We start from the raw sequence: 24,072 nt of genomic DNA, 5'->3' as shown, positions 1-24,072 counted from the left end.
GCAGCCGGCTCCTCGCAGCAGGTCGGGGCCTGCGGGAGGCCGGGCCCGGGACGGCCTGGCCGCCGGCGCCACGGGGCCCCTCGCCGCCGCCTGCGCGCCTGGTCCCTCCAGCAGGCCGCTCGTCCGCTTCGGCTTTCCGCGCCGTGAAGGGGGAAGACAACGTCCACGTCCCGCGCGGAGTCGCAGGACGAGCCCAGCGTCCACTCCCCTCGGTGCCCTCGGAGCCACCCCCCGCCGCCCCCCGCCGCCCGGAGGTCTCGCGCCCGCGCCGCCGCCCGCGGGCCCGCTCCACGGCCCTGCCCCGCCCCACCAGGGCCGCCCCGGAGGCGTCGCGACGTCGCCCACTCTCACCCTCGCGCCGGGCAGGCCGCGCGGACGACGAGCGCCGGGGAGCGACGCCCGTGCGTGATGACGCACGCACGCGAGCGCGTGGGAGACGTGAGGACGCAAGCGGACCGTAGAGAGCGTGAGTTCCCGCGTCTGGTTTGCGCGGCTTTTTTCGACTTTTCCAGGGTCGTGGCGCGGGCTGCGGGGCGGCCGTCGGCGTCCCCCAGGGGCCGGGGCGCGGTGGGGACGGAGGCCTGGGCGGCTGGGGGCCCCCGCGATTCCTAGGCACCCTCGGGGTACGAGGTCGCGGAGGGCGCCTCCGAGCGCGGCCCTAGCCGGTCGATCCTCGCCCGTCGCCGCGGGCGTTCCCTGGGCGCCCCCCGCCCAGGCCCTCCGGACGCGGCGGCTCCGGGGTGTTCGGGGGTCGCCTTTGAAAGGCGGAGTTGACCGCGACCGGGCGGCCGCAGCCGCAGCTTTCACTTTCAGGGGCTCCTCCGACCGGAACTCTCTGTTCTCGGAATTAGCTAGCGGGGTGGCGCGCACCCCCGCCGGACCGTGGTATTTCTCTTAACGGGAGACCGGAAATCCAGCCTCGGGAATTTAACCCCTTTCTGCCCAGACCTTAGAAGCCTCTCCAGAGCCGGGTCGCCGCCCCCCTCCAAGGCTCCGCGCGCTGTCGGAGAGCATCGCTGGGGCGCCCGTGTGCACGTGTAGGTCCCTTTGCAGTGCCCTCGGCGACGGCTGAACTCCCCCCCCATCTTAATGTCTTCTTAAAAGTCTGTCTCATGTCTCAAACTTACATGTCAGTTTTTTGCTAGTTCAATAAACTTGAAAGACTGCATTTGCTGTTGGCACGGCAGGGCTTGGGAAAGAGGGAATCTTACCAAGAGGAGCCCTGCGTTGGGTTCCTGAATTGCCCCAGGACGACTGGCCTCCTGGCCTCGCGTCACCCCTGGAACTTTTTGGAAATGCAAATTTTGGGGACTTCCTGAATCACATATCTTTCAACAAGCCTTCCAGTTGATCCCGGTGCCCCTGGGTGCTGAAGTTTGGGAAGGACAGGCATCGTGTTCATGAAGGTCAGCCATGTAGGAGCCAGCCCGGAGTTTTACTGAGTGGCATGGATCCGGGTGAATGAGGCCTTTCCTAGGTGTAGGATCTTGGACCAGTTACTTATAGGTAACTTAATAGGACTGTAACTATTCCGTGTGAAAGTGCAGGAAAAGTGTTTAACAATGGCATACGTAGAAAGCACTCAAAGATGAGCTGTCACTTAATAACTGTTATGACTATATGAAATCCATAAATAGACTGGTGGAAGGATTCTTCCTTGGGTTAGATATGAGTCGTAGTGCAGGATATTGTGACCACTGCTTAAAAGACATTTTATTTGTTTATTTCTGGCTTCCCAGTAATAGTCTACAGAGTCAAGGTGGTTTATTGGAGGCAGGATACTCAGTGAAAAGATAGAGCAATGCTTACTCCCTAATACCAGCGCTGTTGTGGCCGGATGATTTTTTAAAGAATCGCATCAGCAATCGTGTTAAAGGGTACTTTTTAAATTTTGGGGATTCTGGTCTCTTCAACTTAATTATGTCTTCTTTTGACCCAGAGTTTGGTAAAGAAAGTAGGGTGGGCTGAGCGGAGATTCGCCCTAGAGCTGAGAAGTATTATGGAGCAGTGACTTGCAGGCGTGAGACAAGGCTGGAGGTGTTTCTATCCGTCTTCCCTCCCCACTTGTCATACCATACAGCTCCGATAGCAGAGAAGGCCGCCTCATACCCATTCTCCGTTCCTTCCTTCTCTGGAAGCATTGCAGGACTTAAGGTAGCAGTGCTGCCACTTGTGTTTTTTTTTTTTTTCAGATCATCGGTTGCAGTGTTTACTCACAACTTTTCCCTGCCCTTTGCAAGGGGACACTGTCGGGGGAGAAAGAGAAATACTCAGGATTTGAAGCAACTGCCCTAAAGCCTAGACTCATCCAGGGTTGAGAAGGGTCAGTGCCACACTGTGGCCTAAACAGCAGGCTTGGGTTAGAGCGCTCTGCTCCCAAGGCCGTGCCATGGCTCCTGGATATTGTGGGTGAGAGAGTTTTCAGGTAAACAGGAGTCACATTATAAAGCATCCATTTTCCAATGGCCCAGGTTTTTCTTGTTTTCTGTCTCAGAGTGGCAGGACTATAGCTGTGGTTGGGGGTCAGGAAGACTCTGCTTTGAACCCTGCCTCTGCTACTTACTGATTGTGTTCGTTAGACAAGTTAACACCCTCCCAACCTTAATTCCTCTTCTGTAAGACAGGAGCCATGGTGTGTGATTGCCTCAGGACACTGAATACAGTAAAGTCAAGTGCAAAACACGTCCCCCGGTGTTAGGCATGGAGGCTCAACCACTATAGCATGGTGGACAGTGGAAAACGGTAGTTACCACCTCAAATCTAACTTGATCTCATTCATTTCTTCCTTATGAATCAAGTAGTTTTGTTATTACCTAACTGCACTGCTTTTCTTTTTAAACGATCAAAGATGGTGAAGTGAGAAGTCAAAGTTTTCACATTATTGTGAACCAGAGAAAGCAAACACTTGGAGAAAGTTAAAACTACACCTGGTAGAAAAACACTACCTTCCGTTTTATCACCACACAGAGCAACTTCCACAAGCTTTTTTGGGGTACTTACTGGAAGGTGAAGGTCAGGCGGTGACTAATAATTTAAGTGTCTTCAGTTAGTTAATGGAGACAGTTAGTTATAGAAGGGGACAGTATGTCAGAGGAGATGAGACCTCACTAAAAACATGCACTGAAGTATAAGAAAATACTGCTAGCTCTGAAATAGTTATTCTTTTTCAATATGGATGCTTGATGATAGCAAAGTGAAAATTTTTATGTTCCATTTTTTAAAAAGTGATAAAAACATATTTGTGTGTGTGTGTGTGTGTATGTTATATATAAATATATGAGCATGGAAAATACTTGAAAGGAGCCATACCAGGTCATAATTTACTTGTAATACGGGAATAGGGATAAATCTCTACATTCGGTTAAAGTTAGATATGTGCATGTATATGTAAGCATTCTTTTATAAGATAGAAACGATGCTTTTGAAAGATTTCTCTTTATGCTGCAGTTGTAGTCACCTAAGCAGTGGGCCTCAAAACTTTTAGCAGGGAGCAGAATCTGGGCTGAGGTGCTCAGGAGCTGAGAGGCTTTACCGAAAGGACAGTGTGTCTGCAGGGGCACACATGAGGCATGTCCCTGGAACCTGTGCGTCCAGGACGCTGGGAGTGAAACTCTCCGTATGTGGAACAGAAATCCTTAGGAGATGAGCTCTACCTACAAAAGCCATGGCAGTAAGAATTCTTGGGAGTGGGAGTCACAGATGTGTTCTGAAGACAGTGCCCAAGGTTTTCAGCAACGTTAAGCAGGTAGTATAGCTTCTCATGCAGAAGACTGGTTATTTACAAACCCAGCCAGCAGGCCCACCATATTTTACAGAAACAGAGGCATCTATGCACATTTTTTGAGAAATCATCTAAACTGTTTTTTAGTCCCACAAAGCCAGACAGCTGTACCACTGTTAAAGCTGTTTAATATTTTAACTGGCTGTTGTTTAGCATTACAAATGACTCAAGGAAAAAGAAACAGGGAGTCAATGGAAATACATTACTTGTGTTTACTGCCTCTAGGTTTTTTGTTGTGTGAAAGTAGCTGGCTTGCATTTATATGGCAAGGGGTTTTTCTTTGAGTTAATTTGTAGTTAATAGTGAGCTTTCATAAGAAAAATAATTTCAAATGCTAAGTATTCGGTTGTTATAGCAGTAGTAACACTGCATTGTCTTTTTTCACACATTGAGGCTTTCCTGGTGGCAGCTGGAGTGTGGGGGAGGGGAGTCCCTGTGACTCCACCAGCTGCTCCACGCAGCGTCATGATGGTGATCTTTCAAAGCCTGTGGATAATTTTGGCTGTATTCAGAAAGGGAAATGTGTCAAATTTCTGGGAAGCAGTAGATAGCATGCAAGAGCCCCCTGGGATCTAGATGATCACCAGCTAACCGTGCATGTGCCCAGGTTTCCATGTTGGTGTTAGTTACCATCTACTTCCTTGGACGGGTTACATGCACATAATAGTTATGAACCAATAAAGCTTCATTCTATGAGGGGAAAGGCTCGTTACTTTATGGAGAGGGAGAGAGAATGGAAAACAAACTGGGGGTGTGCTGCGTGCTTTCACATAATGTGCTGTTTCGTTTATTCTTTAATGACTCCAGGGAGTAAGTGACAGTTTTCTCATCTACGGATGAAGAAGTGCAGCAGGATTGATTATATGATTTGCCCGAGGTCACGTACTAGCAAGGGATGGCATCCAGATTTGACCGCCAATCTGGCTTCAGCTCCAGGAGTGCTGTCATTGCCGCAACAGCTGTTTCTCCATGGTGTTAACTTGCTTATGCATTTTTAACTCAAAGTCACAATTTCAGGACAGTTATGAATGACATTTATATACATATTACAATGACTGCAATTTTATATAAATAATATATAGGGGAGAGAGGTGATGATTTATGTCTATGAGTTGCGTAATGGTGAAAGATGAAGAAGCCTTTCCAAAGAAAAGCAAGAAAAGCATGCGGAATACCCATAATCCTCCCTGAAGGCTGTGAGATCCAAGAGGCTCTCATTCTTTTTTTTTTTCTTTTTTCTCGTATTTCTTTTCTTTTGAGTAGATGAATCTAATTGACTCATTGTCTGAAAGTTTTACTCAGAAGTTTTCATCAAGTGATAACATGCTATAACATCAAGTGGTAGTCTTAATTTTCAGTGGAGAGCAAAGCTGGGCCTGCAATATTTTGAAAATCACTTCAATAATTAGAAGTTTCTTTAGAAACATAAACCATATATAAATAGAATACAATTTTAGACCATCAGCTTTTCCTTTTGAAATAACACTCTTCATCCAGTGTCCAAGTTCATGCACTAAGTATATGACTTTGAGAGGACTTTGCCTTAGTTATGCAGAAATTACTCTCGCACTCTTTTCTTTCTAGGGCATTCCTGTAGTAGACCTTTGAGATACTGCTTATAAACCCTCCATGTTTGGGTTCTTCTATGGGCTAGAGTGTTGTACTCAGTAGAAAATGAGAGCTGGTGATGCTTGAAGTAAACTAGGACTTGCTTGCTAGCCCTTGGCAAATCTGGATAGGGCTCTTTGCAAGCAACAAAAACTAGGCTAACTAGTTTATCCTAGTAATTTATTCAAGAGCAAGACATTGGAAGTGTGTAGGTGATCTCAGAGAATCGACAGAAACACCAAACCACCAGGCTTTGGTACAGGGCAGCAGCTTGGTGAGCTCTCAAGGTTTGTGTAGACTTGGTAGATCTAGAAAATTCTTTAAGTTAATGCTCTGAGTGTCAGCTCCAGGAGTCCTTGGTCTTAGTGTCTCTACACAAGTTTTAGGTTCCAGGGAGAGAGTTGTTATTCCATCTCTGGTCACCGGCACTCTTGATTGCTGGTCCCCCGGGACCACATCCAGTGGGGGTGGGAGGCAGATTCCTGTTACTGAAAGAATGAGGTATTGATGCTGGGCAGTCAAAAAACCCCAAACTGTCCCTACCACCTAGTAATTAGTGGACATCCTGTGTGCTTTCTGGGAGCATAAACAACATCTCTGGAGCCTGGCATTCTCTCCCACCCCACCCTTTGACTAGTTCTTATGCTGGAAAGATTTCGGTTACATAAATAATTCACTAACAACCCTTACACACATTAATTTAAGGGGTGTGATGGCTATCACTTTTTCATTGATTTTAGGTAGACAAACAAAGAAATCTGGCTTGGAGCAAACAGGAGAGTGGAATTACTTAAATCCCCTTGAAGGGAGAGAGGGTGGGATGTTGGTGTTGCTGCTCCCTGTGTCTGCTGGTTTAAGGACCTGCGTCTGATGGGCTGTCAGTCGAAGAACTTTAATGAGCCCTCATTACACTAAAGTTTGTAGTCTGTGAGAGAAGGAACTGGCTCATGATTGATATTGGAAATCATACGTGGTGATGGATCAGAATCGAAACTGGCACTAATTCACCTCGCTGTGGAGCAGAAGTCAGGACTATGGACAAAAGCCAGTAGCTTCATTTTTCATGTATAAAGATAATCTAATCATTTCTGTTAGGACAGTAACGCTTTAAAAAGGAGGGGGAAAATAAAAATTTTGCCATCTGACATATTGAGATTTTTTTAATCCTAAAATGGAGACTCATTAAATTCTCAAATGGAGTGATAATTTCAAGATAATTTTGACAGAAACTCTGGTTTGACATTTTATTATAAAATTTATTGTAATTAGAAAATCATTTCTACTTTCATGTGTCTTTCACATACCCCGTTGTATTGTTTAAAAAAAAAAAAAGTGTGTGTAATTGAACCACATGAAGCAGTTTAAAAATTTGGGATCATAGCCCTGGCCGGCTGGCTGGTTGGAGCATTGTCCTCAACACTAAAAGGTTGTGGGTTCGATTCCTAGTCAGGGCACATACCTACGTTGTGGATTCAATCCCTGGTCTGGGCACTTGTGGAAGGCAACTGATAATTCTCTCTCACATTGATGTTTCTCTCTCCCCCCTTCCTCTCTCAGAGTTAAAAAAAAGACATGCCCTTGGGTGAGGATTTAAAAAAAGTGGAATCATAGAAAGCCCAGAAAATGCTTATTGGTAACTAACTTAGAAAAACACTTTAAAGCTATTTAAAATTTTTAATGTCTTAATTTATTTGTTTATGTGGATTAAAAACACTCATTTCCCAGTTTATGATTATATATTTGTGTGTGTGTGTGTGTGTGTGTGTGTGTATATATATATATATATATATATATATATATAAAATCTCAGTATAATCTCATTTAATGCTCACAATACCAAATGAGCCTGCATTATTTCATTTTACAGGTGAGAAATGGCAGTTACATGACTTTCCCAAGGTCACATAGCTGGTGCATCGTAGAGATCTTACCAAAGACCATGCCCTCAACTACTGTCCTATACTCCTTATGTCAGCATTGCTGACCCTATGTATCATTTTGACAAAAAGTACCCGGACATTTCTTTTCCTGGAGCCTCTCTCTTTACCCCAGCTGCCTGACAACTTCTTTATGTTCGGAAACTGTTCAGATGTGTTGCATTACCCATCATCTGTGCCTCTCTTTGCTGTGAAGGTGGCAACAGCCCCTGTATTGCAGCCGTGTGCTCTGTGAAGTCCGTGTCCTGTATGCGTCAGAGCAGCCTGGCAGCTTTTCATGTCGAATCCAGCAAGGTTGCTTTTTTCATTGAACAAAGCTGAGTGTTGGTTTCTAGGTGAAAAATAATAAAATGCTTTTAAAGATGTATTTGATTAACAGGAAGCTGATCTGTGTAAATTAATTATAGCTGTAATGATGTCATAGCCTTGTCTTTTATTATTAAGCAGGTAATTGACCAGAAGTTTGGAAGCTTATTGTAACTGACAGTCAGTGGTTTGACCTTGTGTGCTGTCTAGGTGTGAAACACGCACAGTGCATGTAAATGCAGTGTGTCCACTGAGCTGCATGCATTGTCAGAGCCTCTGATCTCGGGGCCTTATTTTCACTTTGTACGACTCTGATGAAATTGTTATACTCAAAGTGAATATCACACTGAATTCTCTTACTAAAAGCATCCTGCCAAACACAAATGTCTGTGTCATTGAGTAATTGCCATCAGACAGGAAACCTTGGCATATTTAGGATGTATAGTTAAGTAAACAAATGCCCTGAATTAAATGAATCTTGTTTTTAAGTTCCATGTGAAGGAAGCAAAATGACTTTCGGTAGAGAAGACATAAAAATAGGGGTGTATTCAGTAGGCTTAGAGAATGTGTCCCTTCTTATTCCAGTTTGTGTGAGGAAGTTCAGAGCATGTGGTATTTTTAATATCTGAGTGATGAGAGCCTCTGACTTTGGTGAGTTTGGCTAAAGAATGGAATGGTGGTGGTACACACGGAGGGGAAGTGGGTCAATAGGCTAATAAGCAGCGGCTCCCGGGTGCAGGCCGTCCTCCCTCCTGCACACCCTCTGCCAACGGTAGAGCCAGCTCTGTTAGAATGGGACACAGGCATTCCTAAACTCACCATTTGACTGCTTCTTCCAGTGATTCCGTTCAGTGCCGTGGGAAGGTATTTCTGTGCCTTAGAATAGGTGATTGTATCATTTAAAACCACGTTCCTGTATTTAATTTAAAAATTTAAACTCTTTTTTATTTTTAAAATATCTTTATTTCAGAGAGAGGAAGGGAGAGGGAGAAAGAGAGAGAGAAATATCAATGATGAGAGAGTCATTGATCGGCTGCCTCCTGCATGCCCCCGACTGGGGATCGAGCCTGTAACCTGGATCCTAGGTCGATGCTCAGCTGCTGAGCCACATCCGGCCGGGCTAAACTTCTCTTTTCATAGCTACCATCCTACTTCTGCCTCAGTAATTTTTGTGTGTACAAAATAAATTTTAATAAAATCTCTGCATGCAGTGGTTGGAAGTGGGTTGCACAGTCAGGGGACCAGTGGCTGGGGACTCATGTGAACCTGTGTTTGCATAGTAAGCACTGTTTTTAATTAGATGGCATGTTATTTTGGGTACTTGGGGGAAGATGGAAACTGTCTGCATATTTCTGGGCTATACAAGTCTTACCCACTTTTCCCAACCTTGCCAACATGCCCTTCTGCCCTTGGCAACTTTGCTGTTTATGTCCCAGAATTTCTTCACATTGATTTGTTTTCTAGGAGTTTTACTTTAAAATATTTGTTTACTGCATTTGAAATCTTAAGAAAGTAATTCTCCCCTTGTAATAATTTTTTTTCTAATAATTTTTTTCTAAATACAATAGACATTGTATTTCAGTGGGTTTCATTATTGCCAAAAGCAGTATCTAACTTAAAATGTATTGTTATGCTTGAATCTTTGGTAAGATATTTTTATAAAAGGAAGCCCTTTGCTAAACAGTAAGTACTGAAATCTTTACACTTTTAATCACTTTTTCCTTACTTATTATTACTTATATTAGTTTTAATTAAATTTTATACAGTGTTTTACCAGTAGAGGTTCAACTAAAAGTGAGACATTGTTTTAGGCCCTTTTAGTACTTAAACATTTCTCTCAAATTTGAGTGTACTCTCCAAGAAGCGTGTATGTGAAAGAAAGTAGGTAACATCTTGTTGAAGGGTTCGTAGTTTGGTGTCTTAAGTTAAAAAATACTGTTTCTGAAATAGAACTTTGAACTATTTCTGGCCTGCCTCTTGATCACAGCTGCAAATTTAAAAAGACTTTTATTTAACCACGTTAGACACTTGTTACATGCCGTGGGAGTACAGCCGTTGGCTTTCCTGAGTGATGGACAGCAGGACTGCGGGGCCCTCACAGGCACAGGCACTGGCAGCAAGGTCTGCAGCTATGGCAGACAGAAGGTTAAGGGCTCTGCAGATAAGCAGCACCATCTGTTGGGAATCACTGCATCTGAGTCCTCGTAGTCCAGCTCAGAAGCATTGTCGTCTTGGTTTCTTTATATGAGGAACATGAAATTCCAGTCTCTCGTTTACGGTTCCACACCAAAACTCCTGAAAGGATTTCCACCGAATGGGGTAGTTGCAATGGTCAGACTTATATAAGCTATGGGATGTGCGTGAAGTTCACTTTGGTGACCTTTGCTGGTAAGAGCTCCCCATGTGACTGCCCATCTGAGGAGGTGGCCACACTTAGTTAAGCACCTTGGACAGAGAAAGCTGCAGGCTGAAATTTGAACATCCCCAGAAAGTACCCAGGGCTGAGCTACTTGTCACATGGGTAACTCCATAGAGCATCCTTCAGGATGGGTGGCAAGACAGGCAAGTGCTGTGTAGACCAGCTAGTAGATAACATGGAACTAATATAGTCTTCACAGGATTGTGAGAATTAAATGAAACAAACTACACATAACTCCTTTGTAAACTAGAAATAATTTCATAAATATTTGTTATTATTAAAGAAGGTATATAAAATAAGACTGTGGATCCTAGGCTGAAAGACCTGAAGTTGATCAGATGATAAAGATTTAATATCAGCTAATACTTATACAGTGCTTATTATCTTTCAGGTATTGCTGTGTATGTTTTACATATATTGACTCATCAACTCCTTGAAGCAGGTTTATTATTATTTAGCATCTGTTTTATAAATGAGGACACTTAGGCATAGATTGATTGAGAACTTTCCCAAGGTTATCCAATTCCAAGCAATTCAGCCATATTTGAACCCAGGCCATTTGGCTCCATAGTCTACTCTGTTAACCATGGCACTGTTCAGTCTCATGGTGATAGAGTACAGAAAGCTGTTATAGGTGAGAAAGCATGGCGGATCGAGGGCAGGGGATGACATGATGATATTGTATTTAAATCAAATCAAGTCAGGCTTTGTATAAAGTAGTCTAGGGGTAGACTGTCAGGTGATAGGGCATGGTCTTTGGTGGGGTCTGTCACCACGTAACATATGCCCATACTGATGGTTGCTTGCTTATCTGGAACATTCTTTTACCTCTCTTGTTTAGTGGTCTTAAATCCTAAATCACCAAAGGTCAGGCATTCTGCCTTCCACATGATAGCATTGACCTAAGGCAGGCTATTACAAAGGATCATTGGACAGTGTCCCACTAAGGTAAGGAAAATTGTTTGTTTTCATTTGGGGAGATGGTATATGAGGGAATAAAAGAAGTCTTGTGTCTTAAAAATTCTAGGCCTGGTAGTTTAAAGTCAGAGAGATTTAGCCGGTTGACATTAGGGAGATAGTTAATGGTTATGTCGAGCCAAATAAGGCAATTTCTTATGTGGTTATAACAATGAAGTAAATGTATGAGTGTGGAGAACTATCGTATAAATGGAGACCTCAGCAATCCTCAGAAGGGGAAAATGCTCTCAATCCCAATTTCTCTTGGAACAGAGTCCCAGTTGTAGATAGTTCTGTGAATAGATGCTGGAATGTAATTACTGAGAGTGGCACAATATTCATAAAGATAGATTCCCGTTACCTTCTTCACATAATTGGATTCCAGTTTTCATTTTTTATTCATGAAGTCAGTTTTCATTCATTCGATTGTCTTCCACGAGCACAGGGCCTCTTGTTGTCCTTAGATGGAGATTCCACCCTGCACCCACAGGACTCCTTATTGACTAATCAACTCAGGTAGTAATGTATTGTGGTAAATTGAACATGGTGTAGTTATGTGAAGCTATTGCATTTAATATTTAAATGTTAAGTTTTAAAATCATAATTTACATGTTATACACACAACTCTGTATTGCACATAAGTATGTATTTCATGTAAGCTGTGGAAGCTTTTTGAAGTGATTTCATGTAATAGAAAAGAGGAAACACATTGTACTTTGAAGTCTTCCGTTAATAAATCCTTGTTGTTCGTTAAGTGCAAATTCATATTATACTCTGCAGTTTTCTTATTTTCAAAAACTTGCATTTTGTAGTTAGGGTCCTTTGGAGCCTAAAGAAGCTAATGCCTTCTAGGAAAAATAAAATTATCCTGAGAAGTTTTATTGGAAGAACTGAGGAATTTTTTATTATTGTGCTGGATTAAAAAGTTCTCATCTATTGGTCCTAGAGTAATGAGCTGAGAAAATAATTTCTTATGTTTGGAATGGAAAGCCATGAATGATAAGATTGCTGAGAGGGTTCCAGGAAAAAGGAGTGGTCCAGTTAGTTCATTTCATTCCTAGAGAGAGTAGACCGTCTAGAAACAATGAGAGAGAGAAGAACATCTAGTATTTTGTGTATATTTTGACCAAGTTCACGTGGTATTTTTGATGCACTAATTTGTTGTCCAGCTCTTGTTATTTAAAAAGCAGAGGAAGTTTTTGTGTTTAGCATCGAGAGTCTGCTATTTCCATAGCGTATTTGCTTTGTTTGAAACAATAAAGCACACCAGCCCTCTGTTTCTGAAAACGAGTTGCAATATCTGTAGTTGAAGGTGTTGGTCTAAGCCCGGCCCCTGCATTGAACTACATTCCCATTCATACTCAACACCACATCACAGGGGGAAGGCAGTGCTAACATCCTTGTAGGTTAACCTGGACGATCTCTTTGTACTTTATTTTTCTTTCCTAAAGCATTCTTTTGACCTGAGCTTGTTAAACTATTTCTGTAAGAGAAAGAAAGAGAGAGAGAGCAAACGCTTGTCTGTATGGTTCTGTGTACCTGTGAGCATGTGTGTCTATACTAAGTTTTAAATAATGAAAATTTAACCATTTGCTCATCAGTTGTCATTAGGGAAATGTAAATCAGTGCCACTTCACATCCACTAGGATCGCTCTAATTAAAAACTGGATAAAAACAAGTATTGTTGAAGATGTGGAGAAATTCGAACCCTCTTACACTGCTGGAGGGATTGTAAAATAGTGCAGAAATTTGGAAAACAGTTGGGCAATTCCTCAAAAAGTTGAACATAGAGTTACCATAGGACCCAGCAATTCTACTCCTAGGTATGTGCCCAAGAGAACTGAAAACATCTGTGTTCCTATAAGAAAGTTGTGCATGGATGCTCATAGCATTATTCAGTACAGCCAAAAGTGGAAACGACCCAGATATCCATCATCTGAGCTATGGACAAGTACTGTGTGGCACCTCTAAATAATGAAATGTTATTTCACCATAAAAAGGAACTATTATTAATACATGATACAGCACAGATGAACCTTGAAAACGTTATGCAAATGAAAGCAGCCAGACACAAAAGGCCAAATGTATGATTCTATTTACATGAAATGTTCACAATAAGCAAATCCATACAGACAGGAAATAGAGTAGTGGTTGCCAGGGGCTGGGGGGAGGGGAGAGTGGGGAGCCACTGCTAATGGATACAGGGTTTCATTTTGGGGTACTAAAAATGGTCTGGAATTAGTGTTGATTTCACAACCTTTTGAATATTCTAAAAAACAGTGAATCACACACTTCAAGAGAGTGGATTTTATGGTATGTGACTTCTATCTCAATTTTAAAAGAACCAAAGCTTTAAGCATCTAGAAAGTCAGGCATTAGCCAAGTACTGAGCCTGAGTGATAGTGGGCCTCTGATAAATACTTGCCCAGTGAGGCGAACAAGCCTACTCTCTCCCTGTGACTTTTTAGGGAATATACTTTAAAATATATGGAACTATTATTACATGAAATTTACCAAATGCATGAAAATAGTGATGGCAATAGTATTACTCTATTTCAAATATGTAGTGACTGACCTTTTCTTGAGTCTTAAAGAAAAACACACAATTTTTAAAAATATCAGGGAATAATTGTAGGATTTGCTGCACTTTAAGTGATATGGAAGGCTGTTTTCAGAGTAGCATTTGATGGTTCCCATTAAGACTGTAGTTCTTTCTTTCTTGGGAAATTAATTTGGTTACTATCAGATGCCAGATTGGAAACATAATTTATAACTGTTGTATATTCTTGCAAGTTAGTGCCCTAAATTGTTCTTGAACATTTAATCTGAAAGTTGAGATATATACCTCCCTAGTAAATGATAATGATGAAATATGTCCTGCTTTGTAAGTAGAATTGAAAATCACCATAATTAGTTTATTTTCCTCTTTTTATAAAATCCCTTTCTCTCCCCCTTGAGACACATTGGTTTCCTGAGTTATGAATTCAGTTTCTTTTGTTTGTTCTAGCCACTTAGTTTTTCTTATTACATACCTGTTAAATTTTTAATTTCTCATTAAAAGTAAATATGGCTAATTTTCCTATCAATATTTCAAGAAGTCTTCCATTTCTCTCTGTCACAACCTTGATATAGAGCTGTCTGGTGTGTATTACTACATAATTAAAATGCCATTTTTTTATCAAATATTTCTGGCAAAGCAGCCTATTATGTTTTAAATGGATCAGAGGTTAACTTCTGTAAAGTTGAGATAAATGTTATAAACACTATTCTGGAACTAAAAGTGGTAAGTGGAATAGTATGTGTAGCATTCTGGGAAGGTTGCTACAATTGCAGGAAATATTCTTAGAGATAAATATCTCATAGGTACTCAGACCTTTGCAGTCAGTCTCGTTTGTTGTATAATGAAGATGTATTAAATCCTAATCTTGAGTCAGTGGGCAAATACTCACTAAGCACTGACTATAAGCCAGTCACTGTGCTAGGCTCTGGGTATCCAATGGTGATCAAAATGGATAAGACAGTTCTGCCTTTGGCCGTTTATGCTGTAATCCTGGAGCCCCTGGTGTGGGACCCTTGTATGGCTGGAGCATGACCAAGGCAGAGACCAGTGTGAGATGAGACCAGAGAGGTGGGCAGGGCACTAGTAATCACAGTGCTTAGTTATGGTGCAGAGTCTGGTCTTCGTTCCAGCTATAGCGATAAGCCAGCTGCAGTTTTGTCAGTGTTGCTCTGAGCAGTGGTAGGAAACAGTTGGGGGTAAGAGGAGAAGCAGAGAATCCAGTTAGGCAGTTTGTTGTAATCCAGGCAAGTTATGATGGTGGCTTGGACAAGAGTAGTGGCCCTTGACTTAGAAGGCCAATGTGAAAAAAATCATTTGGGAACTTTGCAATTGCAATGTTATTAGATTCTCTAGTCCATGAAAATGCTACAGGCTGTAATAATAAGCCCACAGCAATGAAGAAACTTGGGTTGTGCTAATAATGAGATACACACTCACATAGAATTTTTCCTTGGGCATTTCTCTTGGGGGTGATGTTGATAATCCATTTGGAGGGGTAGGGAGTGCATTTGAGCATTATCAGGATGCTACCATTTGCAAAAGATTTTCACATAAATGAGGCTACCTTATCATAATGAAAAAGTAGCTGCCATTTATCCAGCACCTACGTTGTTCCAGACATATCACAGTCATCCTGGGAGGGAGGTATTATTCCTAAATGAAGAAATTGAAGTTAAGAGTTTAAGTAATTTGCCCTAGGTCAGAAGGTTAGGAAGCAGGAAAATCCTGCCCCCTTTTTCTCCAAAGCCCATGTATGTTCCCATGTGCCTTCTGAATGGGAACCTGTAGGGTATCAGAATGTGTTTCTTATTTGGGTGGGAGCCAAGGAAGATCCCCAGGGAAAACAGAACCCCTTGATGAGCACTTTTGGCATCCTGTCTCCTAATCTGTGTGCTGACCCATGTCTGTACCTGATATAAATGTAATGAGCAAGGCTCTTCCCCTTAAGGACTCGATTCTTTTTGCTGATCTCTTCCATCTTTAGCCTGTGTCTCTTCCTTCATTAGCTTCTTCCCCTGAGCATAAATCAGTCCCTCACCAAAGCAATACCTTCCATACTGGTCAGTAATTGCTGTGAACAAACCATTCCAAAACTCGGTGAAGTCAAGTAATGTTTATGTGGCTCACTGTTCTGTGGGTCAGCAAATTAGTCTGGGCTCAGCTGGACTCATGCATCTGTGGGCAGCTGCTGGTCAACTAGACAGCTTTGCTTCTGGGCATTAGCTGGCCAGTGGCCCAGACCATCAGGGTAACTGGCTACCCTGGACTTGTCCACATGTGTGCTTGGGAGGGTTTCAGGAGAGAACAGAAGCCTGCAGATCATCTTGAGGCCTAGATTCAGAACTCATGGAGTGTTCCTTCCTCTGCATCCTGTCAGCTGCCAGCTGCAGCCAGGTACAATGCCAGCCAGGGTCTGGGGCGGAGAAGCAGACTGCTGGACCCTGGAACTCTTCTCTGTTGCTAATTCCAGTTCACCTTTTGAGACCAGAGGCGCATCACTACCCCAGGCTGAAGCATGTGCCTAGGCTGTGGGTTCCATCTGTCACTATGTTTAGAACATTGTGTGGCCCTTGTTGGTTTGCTTCTTAGAATGTGAGCTTCTTAAAAACGGACTGTGTTTCAATCCAGCATTTAGTTCCTAGTAGGTGGTGTTTAAAAGCTGAAGTTCTTGTGAAAATAAAGTATTCCAGAGTGGATACCTGCCAGCGTGTAATAGAAGATAATATATGCTTGCGTTTTAAAACTTGCTTGTTAATGTTTAAACACTTTGGAGCAGACTATTATCTGAAATATCACAATTGAATATTTCTTTGAAAAAATGAAGGGGGCGAAGAATTCTTACCAGCATTCTGAGTAGAAATCATTATCACATATTTATGTACTATCTTTGTAGGCTGTTCTTACTAGGTTATGAGTTTGCTCAAAAGGAAGACAAGCCATATTTTCATGACATGTTTGTCAGAGAAAGCATGCCCACCCCTTAACCTGCCCGCTGGGATTTGGGATAAAAGTCCCTGTTTTAGGGTGTAATATGAAAGAAGATGTCAGCCAGCGTCCTGGATGTTACTCTGGAAGACACTGAAAGTTGGTACTGCCGATAGATGAGAGGTGGGGTACACATAGTGGAAGCTCGTCTTTCAGTGAGTAGTATGTCTTATCATTGCTTAATTCGTCACTGATGGATTTCCCTGTGCACTGCATTTTATGTTTCAGGCTCAGCTGCCTGTATACCTCCTTGGATTCCACACATTCCCATCACTGGGCTGAGATCCCACCATGCAGCGGAGACAAAGGGGCCTTAACGTTGGGCTTCTTCTGCTCCTTTCGCAAATCTTCCACGTCGGGATCAACAATATTCCGCCTGTCACCCTGGTGACTCTGGCTGTCAACATCTGGTTCTTCCTGAGCCCTCTGAAGCCGCTGTATAGCTCCTGCCTTAGCGTGGAGAAGTGTTACCAGGAGAAAGACTGGCAGCGCTTGCTGCTTTCCCCCTTTCACCATGCAGACGACTGGCATCTGTATTTCAACATGGTGTCCATGCTGTGGAAGGGAATCCACCTGGAAAGAAGACTAGGAAGCCGATGGTTTGCCTGCATTATCACCACGTTCTCCGTCCTCACGGGGCTGGTGTACCTGCTCCTGGAATTTGCTCTGGCAGAATGCATGGGTGAGCCGGGCTACAAAAGGAGCTGCGCGGTAGGCTTCTCAGGTAAGGCGGACAGGTTTCCAAGGCACCTTCATAGAGACAGCAAGGGGGTGGCTGCTGTCCCTTCAGGAAGCCTGGGTCCCCAGGCGGTGAGGGAAGTGAATTCCGAGGGGCTGGGGGCTGCGGGGGATGTGTTCTGGAGAGGGGGCTGGCTGGAGCACAGGAGGGACATCGATTTGGCTCTGCACCATTGATCTTGGACAGTCTCGACTAGGGTTCCTCAAAGGTAGTTTTGTAGGAAGTGCAGTACTGGAACTATGCACTGACTCCATCATGGTGGGCCCAGGGACCCACGGGTGCATCTGTGATGGGGAGTTGTGTAAAAAGATGAGTGTGCCTCTAAATAACTTCATTAAAGTAAGTGCATCACATCCTGCCACGGCATGCTCACCATGTTTTAGGAGCCAAGGTGAGTCTCTCTGTAACGCACGCTATTTGACTCGTATAGCAGGTTCATAGGGAGCTGGCCTTGTCTTGGTTTTGTAGATGAGGGAGCTAAGACTCAGAGAAGTAAGGACCTTGCTCAAGGTTACACACCTAGTAAGTGGTGAGCTGGGATTGGGACCCAGGCTACATGACTTTAACCATGTGCTGCATTGCCTCTCCCTTTGACTCTCAGTAGTTTTGGGTTTTTTTACGTGTATGGCATAGGACTGAAATTGCCAGCAGGGCTTAATTAGGTGTCCTGAACATTAGCATGTGAAGGAGAGGAGGAAAATGGTCCTGAAACAGAAGGAAACCTAACCCTTCCCTTTACTTCCCCTGCTCTTTCCCCCTCTTTCTAAGATGCACCCTCGTGCATCTAATTGTAGCAGAAGAAATGACATAAAATTAACAGTGTTGAAGCGTACAATTCAGTGGCGTTTAGTGCTGTTGCTGGTGTTTCACCCTCACTTTGTGTCATGGGTTTAGCAGCATCCCTAAAGTCAGGATTAACTCCTATGTTAAGAAAATCCGAAGAATGATTACTTTGAACATGGTCTTTCAGCTGAGAGCTGGGTTGACTTGTACAGAATTTAAGTCCTTCTCAGAGCAAAGAGCTGGATGTAGTGGAAGAATCATTTTCCCTTCCAGCTGGCTTTCTTTGTAAACGGTGGTTATCTCCACATCCAGATGGTTGATATTTGTGTGCTCTTTCCTCTCTTTCAGGAGTTTTGTTTGCTTTGAAAGTTCTTAACAACCATTATCACCCTGGAGGCTTCATCAACGTTTTGGGCTTTTCTGTACCCAACAGATTTGCTTGTTGGGCAGAACTTGTGGCGATTTACTTTCTCTGTCCCGGGTAAGTGCTGTTTACTCTCAGAGAGCACAAGTGGAGAAGCGGCTATTGTGGGGAAAGGAATTGGAGTAATGATGAGGCAACTGATCCTTCAGTGAGTTCATTCTTTCACTAAGGATAGAATCAGTGCCAGGTGTTCCCGAGTTGGAACCCTGCCGCCTACTGAGCTGTGTGATTTTGGTGTACTTGAATTAGCCCAGTTCTGGTTTCCTCCCATTTTGAGTAGGAAAAAGAGAACCTGATATACAGATTTGAGGTTCAACATTAACCAGCCCATCAATCCATTAATTCTAACAACAATTATCCAAAGAGGCACATAGAAACCACATAAATAGAAGTATAAAAAAATCACAAGTATGTTGGTCCAGTGCTTATAAACCATTTGAGATGTGAAAAGGGGCCACATGCTAATCTGACAAACTCAGGGGAGGCCTGTGTGGCGGTCTTGCAAACTCAGAGACCTGAAGTAACCACAAAGGATGGTCTGAAATTATAACTTTTTAACTAAAAGCAGTTTATGGCAGGCAGGTAGTCATGTCCTAGGCTGGAATCTTCCCAGAAAAAAATTAAGTACCTTAACCAAGCCTGTCTATTGTCTTTTGCTTCTAAGATAACATTCCTTTGGAATGTCAAGGTAACTCCCCTTTCTCCAGACTACTCAGGGCAGAACCAAAGCAAAGACCATCAGTCTTCTCATTGTTATTGTTATCATGTTAATTGTTGACTGTTAACTATCCCCCACCCACCTACTCAAAAGATGTGTCTATCATTTTACTTTCATCCCGCCCCAGAGGTTTCTCCCACCTTGCTTTCTCCTGTCTCCCTGAGCTGTCACTAGTGGACTTCATGTAACCCATGTGAGCCTTCTCTTTTCATTGTAATCTGTAAAATAAGGTGCAAAACTGCCATTCTCTGGAGCATTTTCTCAGTCCATAGAGACTTTGCTTCCTGGCAATTGTCGACTGTTTGGCTCAAATAAACTCACACAAAAATTCTTCACAGGTTTTAATGTTTCCATGTTGACACTTTAAACAGAAGGCATTACTTACAAACTTGATGTATAAAATGGATCCACTCTGCACTCTTTTGGGTTGAGAGGAAGCGTGGGGCCCCATTCCCTTTGCCTTACCCCCGTGCCTCACTGTCTGCTACAAAGGCGCCTCCATGGAACCCCAGAGCCCCGAGGAACACAGTTTGAGAATCACTGAGGTTTTTGAATGCTTTACAGATGAGGACAGGACATTCAGGAAGGTAAAGGGACCCATCCCACAGCTCCTGGTAGACACCCCGCCACTTAGGATTCAGGCCTCCTGGCAGCTTGTCTGCTCCTGCCTGAGCTGCTGGGCTTTCCACTTGGGTCCCTTTCTCTGATTTCTGTGTAGAAAAAGGGGGTGGATTGTGTTATTTTCCCCTTTCATGAGCTTCACTTCTCTTAATCTGTATAATGCAACTGGAAGCCCACGGTTTGTTTGTTGACTTTTACTGCGGGGACCTGGACGCTGTTTGGGAATGGGGAGATTTGGGCAGATTCAGAAAGGTGTAAGAAGTGACTGCTGTTCTTTTCAGACAGGAGTCTTTTTTTTTTTTTCTTTTTGGTTGTGTGACTGTATTGGCTGTCCTTCTGCATTTGAGGATATTCTCCGTGGGCTGTATGTCAGCCCAGTAACCTTGAGTCCTTTAAGTCTAATTTCCCATCCTAGGCAGCCCTGGCCAGCTGGCCTATGAGAAGGCAGTGAGTGGCCACCAAGCACCACTCATTTGCAACTGTATTGTTTTTTTGTGACAGTTCCTGGAAGAAAGCTTAACAAAATCTTCAAAGTTTTCTTTGAAAAAAGGGTCCTGTTATCCTCTCTCTACCTTGTCACTCATAGCTCCTTAACTTGCATGATGTGACTTGTTTCTCTGTAGACCAGAGACTTGTATGTGACAGCAACACCCAACATTCACATGAAAATCACTCCCAGTAGCACTTAGTTTTATTATATAATGAACCCTCTGAATAGCAGTGCCTTTCATATTCCCATCTAACTATTTCTGAAGACTTGCATCATGCATTTTATGTTTTCAAGGTCCCCTTTTTACATGGACAAGGCATGGTTGTATTTTTATGTAATATGCTTACTCTACGTGGAGGGACCTGGGAATTAAATGAAATTTCTTCTTTGAGTTTTGAAAGAATAAATCTTTCAGTTTTTAAGATTTGACTGCTGTGAGTGACCTCTGGTAGCCAGCGCCTGCTTATGCACATGTCCAGAGAGGACTAGACACTGGTCAAGGAAACCTGAGAGCAAGTGTTCCTTTGAGGTAGATCTTGGAGGAGGGGAACCCGAGCCCTCGGCTTCCCATCTTCCGTCTTGGGGTGGTTGTCAGTTAGCATTTTCATTGGGAAGGATGTAAACCTTCAGAACAAAGCCTGCCTTATTGTTGGGCGGAATGAGCTGCCCTTGGGGAGACAGAAATCTGCCAAGCAAACATTTGGTGGACCTCTGTTCTGTGAAAGCCCTGGAATTAGGAATTTCCCCTAGTTTTATGGAGGGAACCTCTCCAGACAGCAGCCGTTAGGCATCCTTCGTGAGGGCGTGGATGTGGCCAGCAGGGTGGAAATGGTGAAGACCCGGGGCTCGCTCCTTGGCAGGTGCTTTCGCTTTGCACAGTACTTGCTGCCTCTTTCAGAAGAGCCTCACGTGCTCTTCTCATTTCCCTGCACGCAGACAGGTTGTTCTCAGCAACCTTCCTCCTCACGGTTTAGGAATAGGATCATGGCCCTTGTCTGAGCTGGTGACTTCATGGTGAGTCGTGAGGGATGACTTCCTAGTCTATCATTCCGTCCACATTTACAGTATGGGTTAACCTGGGCTTGGAAGTTCATGGCCAAAGGCAAGGTGAGTGTTCTGTCGAGGGCAGATCCTAATTTTGTAGGCTTGAAGCTTGCTTAATTTTGTGGGGCCTCCTTAAGGACGAAATACAGAACTACAAACAAAAAAGTAAACACTTTAAGTGAGAAAAGAAATCACAACAATTTACAAATTTGTAAGAGCTGACAAATACTATAAACATTCCCAAATCCATAAAAACAATATTACATTAACTCTCTGGCATGATGTATAATATTTCCTCCCACAGGTTTTGTCTGCATACTCTGGTCTCTTCATATGACATTAATTTGGCAACAGTGTTTCTGTAGCGGGAGTAGCTTGGCGCATCAGAGTCAATTTTTTAATTATTGAGAATTTAGAAAAGCTTTCTTGACTTATGTAAATTCTTAGAATTGTTGTCAGATCTGGGGAAACGTCCATCAAGGTATTTCTACTGACAAGTTGTAAAATTTCAGGACTTTTCAAGCTTTCTTGTGCAGCTTTCTTTTCCAGTTTCTTGACTGTTTTTTGAATTGATTCATCTGTCATCAGTGACTTTTAGTGGCATAGTAGGATATTTATGTTTTCTTCATGGACATCAATGCTTTGTGCTATATCAACAAGAAATATTACTAATATTCTTATGATTCACTCCATTAAAATCTAAGAATTTATTAATTCTGTTTACAGCTTTTGATATGATTTGAAAATATTTTCATTTGATAGCTACAAACATAGGTATCATGATAAAGTTTATTTTTTATGATTCTCAAAAAAGAAAGGGAAAGCTGATGGTGCATTTATAATTTCATGCACTATGTTATGGAGTATATCCCTGATAGAGCACTTCTGCTGAATTTTTGTTTTAACTATGTAGTGTGGGAACTTACACTTTTGCATGCTTGGTGTGATTGAATGTTCCAGAGTCTGGGTTCTGATTCCAGCATGATGGTTGCATGCTCGAGAGAGCTATGAGACTTCTACCCCTGTGCCTCCCGTTAGCTCAGGAAGCACCGAGGGTGTTAAGATTATTTCTGGAAGCCGTTTCCGCACACTAGTGACTTAACAGTGACCTAACCCTGCACTGAAATGACTGTGAACCAAATAAATAAGCCCCACTGAACCCAAACTTAATGTGTCTTCAATTTGGCTCCCCTTTAGTTGAATCCTAAACATATCTGTGGCCACCCCAGTGCCACCTGACCCTGGAAGAAGTGTGACAGAGAGGAAGTGGGAGTGGAAAGAGATAGCAGTTTTAGCTGATTGTGGTTAAGATATCCACTTTTACAAATTTCACAAAAACATGTGACCCTGTGAATGTGGTGTTTGCACCCCTCCCACAGCTGTGAAGGGTCCCTGGCAGGGGAGGGGCCTGATGCGCCAATGAGCTTTTGGGCCATTTCACTTGTGGGCTCTGTTGAGACAATTGTCCCAGTGATGACCATGGGGAAGCGTAAGAAATGAAACTGAAGAGGCCTATAGACTGTGGGCAAATGGAGGGATGAAGAGTGGAGGTTTTGTCAAGTTTGAAAACTGAGAGAGCTGTGTGATTAGGAACTGGTGTCAGAAGACAGGGTACTGGAGTTTGTTTTACTGGTGACATGGTCCAGAGCATGTCTGTGCTGATATGAAACTGAGCAATGGTAGAAGAGAAGGTTATTCTGCCTCCAAGGTCACATTGCCTTCTCCTCTCCTGTCTGTGTCAAATCTTCCTCTGCCTCTCTCTTATGAAGACCCTTGTAATTGCATTTAGGACTCACCCTGGTAGTCCAACATAATTTCCCCACCTCAAGATCCTTAACTACACTTGGAGAGTCCTTGCCATATAAGGTAGCATTCACCAGTTCCAGATATTAGGACATGGATGTCTTTTTTATGTTTTGGTGTGTGAGGGGATCATATTCTCCCTACCACACCATCCAAGTTGAATTACCCTGGCCAGTGTGGCTCAGTTGGTTGGGTATTGTCCCATGCACCAGAGGTCCCTGGTTCAATTCTTGTTCAGGACCCAGACCCAGATTGTGGGCTCAATCCCCAGTACGAGGCGTCCAGGAGGCAGCCAATTGATGTTTCGCTCTCACATCAATGTCTCTCTCTCTCCCCCTCCCTTCCTCTCTAAAAAAACAAAAACAAAACAAAAAAACATTTAAAAAAACTAAACTTTTTTAGTAGGTATGTGATGTTGCCAAGCTGTTTGGTGTGCATGTGTGTGTATGTATGTATGTGTGTGCATGTATAAAAACATTTATTTGTTTGTTTATTGTCGAGGGTGAGCATTTTCTGAAGCATTAGTTTTCTGTTTATATTACACAATCACATCTTTTTTCTTTGTATCTACTGCGACTGTTGCATTTTTCTCTTAAGCTTGGATGAAAAATGTGTATAGAATTGACGCTCACCCCGTTTTAGTTCATGGAAACCAGTTTTCGGAGTCTGTTAAAGAGTTCAGTTTGAATCACTACTCCAAGACTGCCCTGAGCAGACTGTGAAGCAGGGGGAATTTCTCTTTGGCACTCCTCAGATGTCCACCGGTACATTTCCTCCTTCCTTCCTTTGCAAGCTCCCATAAAGGAAAGTTGTATGTCTTATAAAACGGCTAGTTAATTTGCCTGTCTCCTAGGAGGGCTTACAGTGGAGAGGACTCCGGTGGGAGCAATACTTAAC

The 24,072-nt window shown here is 43.1% G+C and overlaps 1 protein-coding gene across 4 annotated transcripts in view; it reads left to right on the top strand.

Moving 5' to 3' along the window:
* The first annotated feature begins 378 nt into the window (after positions 1–378).
* RHBDD1 (rhomboid domain containing 1) overlaps positions 379–24,072 on the top strand; it is a 145,580-nt gene continuing 121,886 nt past the window's right edge. For all 4 annotated transcript variants that reach the window (XM_081141908.1, XM_081141909.1, XM_081141911.1 and 1 more), the window contains exons 1-3: positions 379–466; positions 16,782–17,277; positions 18,424–18,556. In XM_081141908.1, the coding sequence (XP_080998034.1) occupies positions 16,845–17,277; positions 18,424–18,556 (566 nt within the window). In that variant the 5' untranslated portion in view covers positions 379–466; positions 16,782–16,844. The remainder of the gene's footprint in view (positions 467–16,781; positions 17,278–18,423; positions 18,557–24,072) is intronic.

Source organism: Miniopterus schreibersii (assembly GCF_964146895.1).
Source record: "Miniopterus schreibersii genome assembly, chromosome: 7".
Classification (NCBI taxonomy): Eukaryota; Metazoa; Chordata; class Mammalia; order Chiroptera; family Miniopteridae; genus Miniopterus; species Miniopterus schreibersii.
Note: the sequence above shows the minus strand (reverse complement) of the source record. Positions and strands in the feature narration are given on the sequence as shown.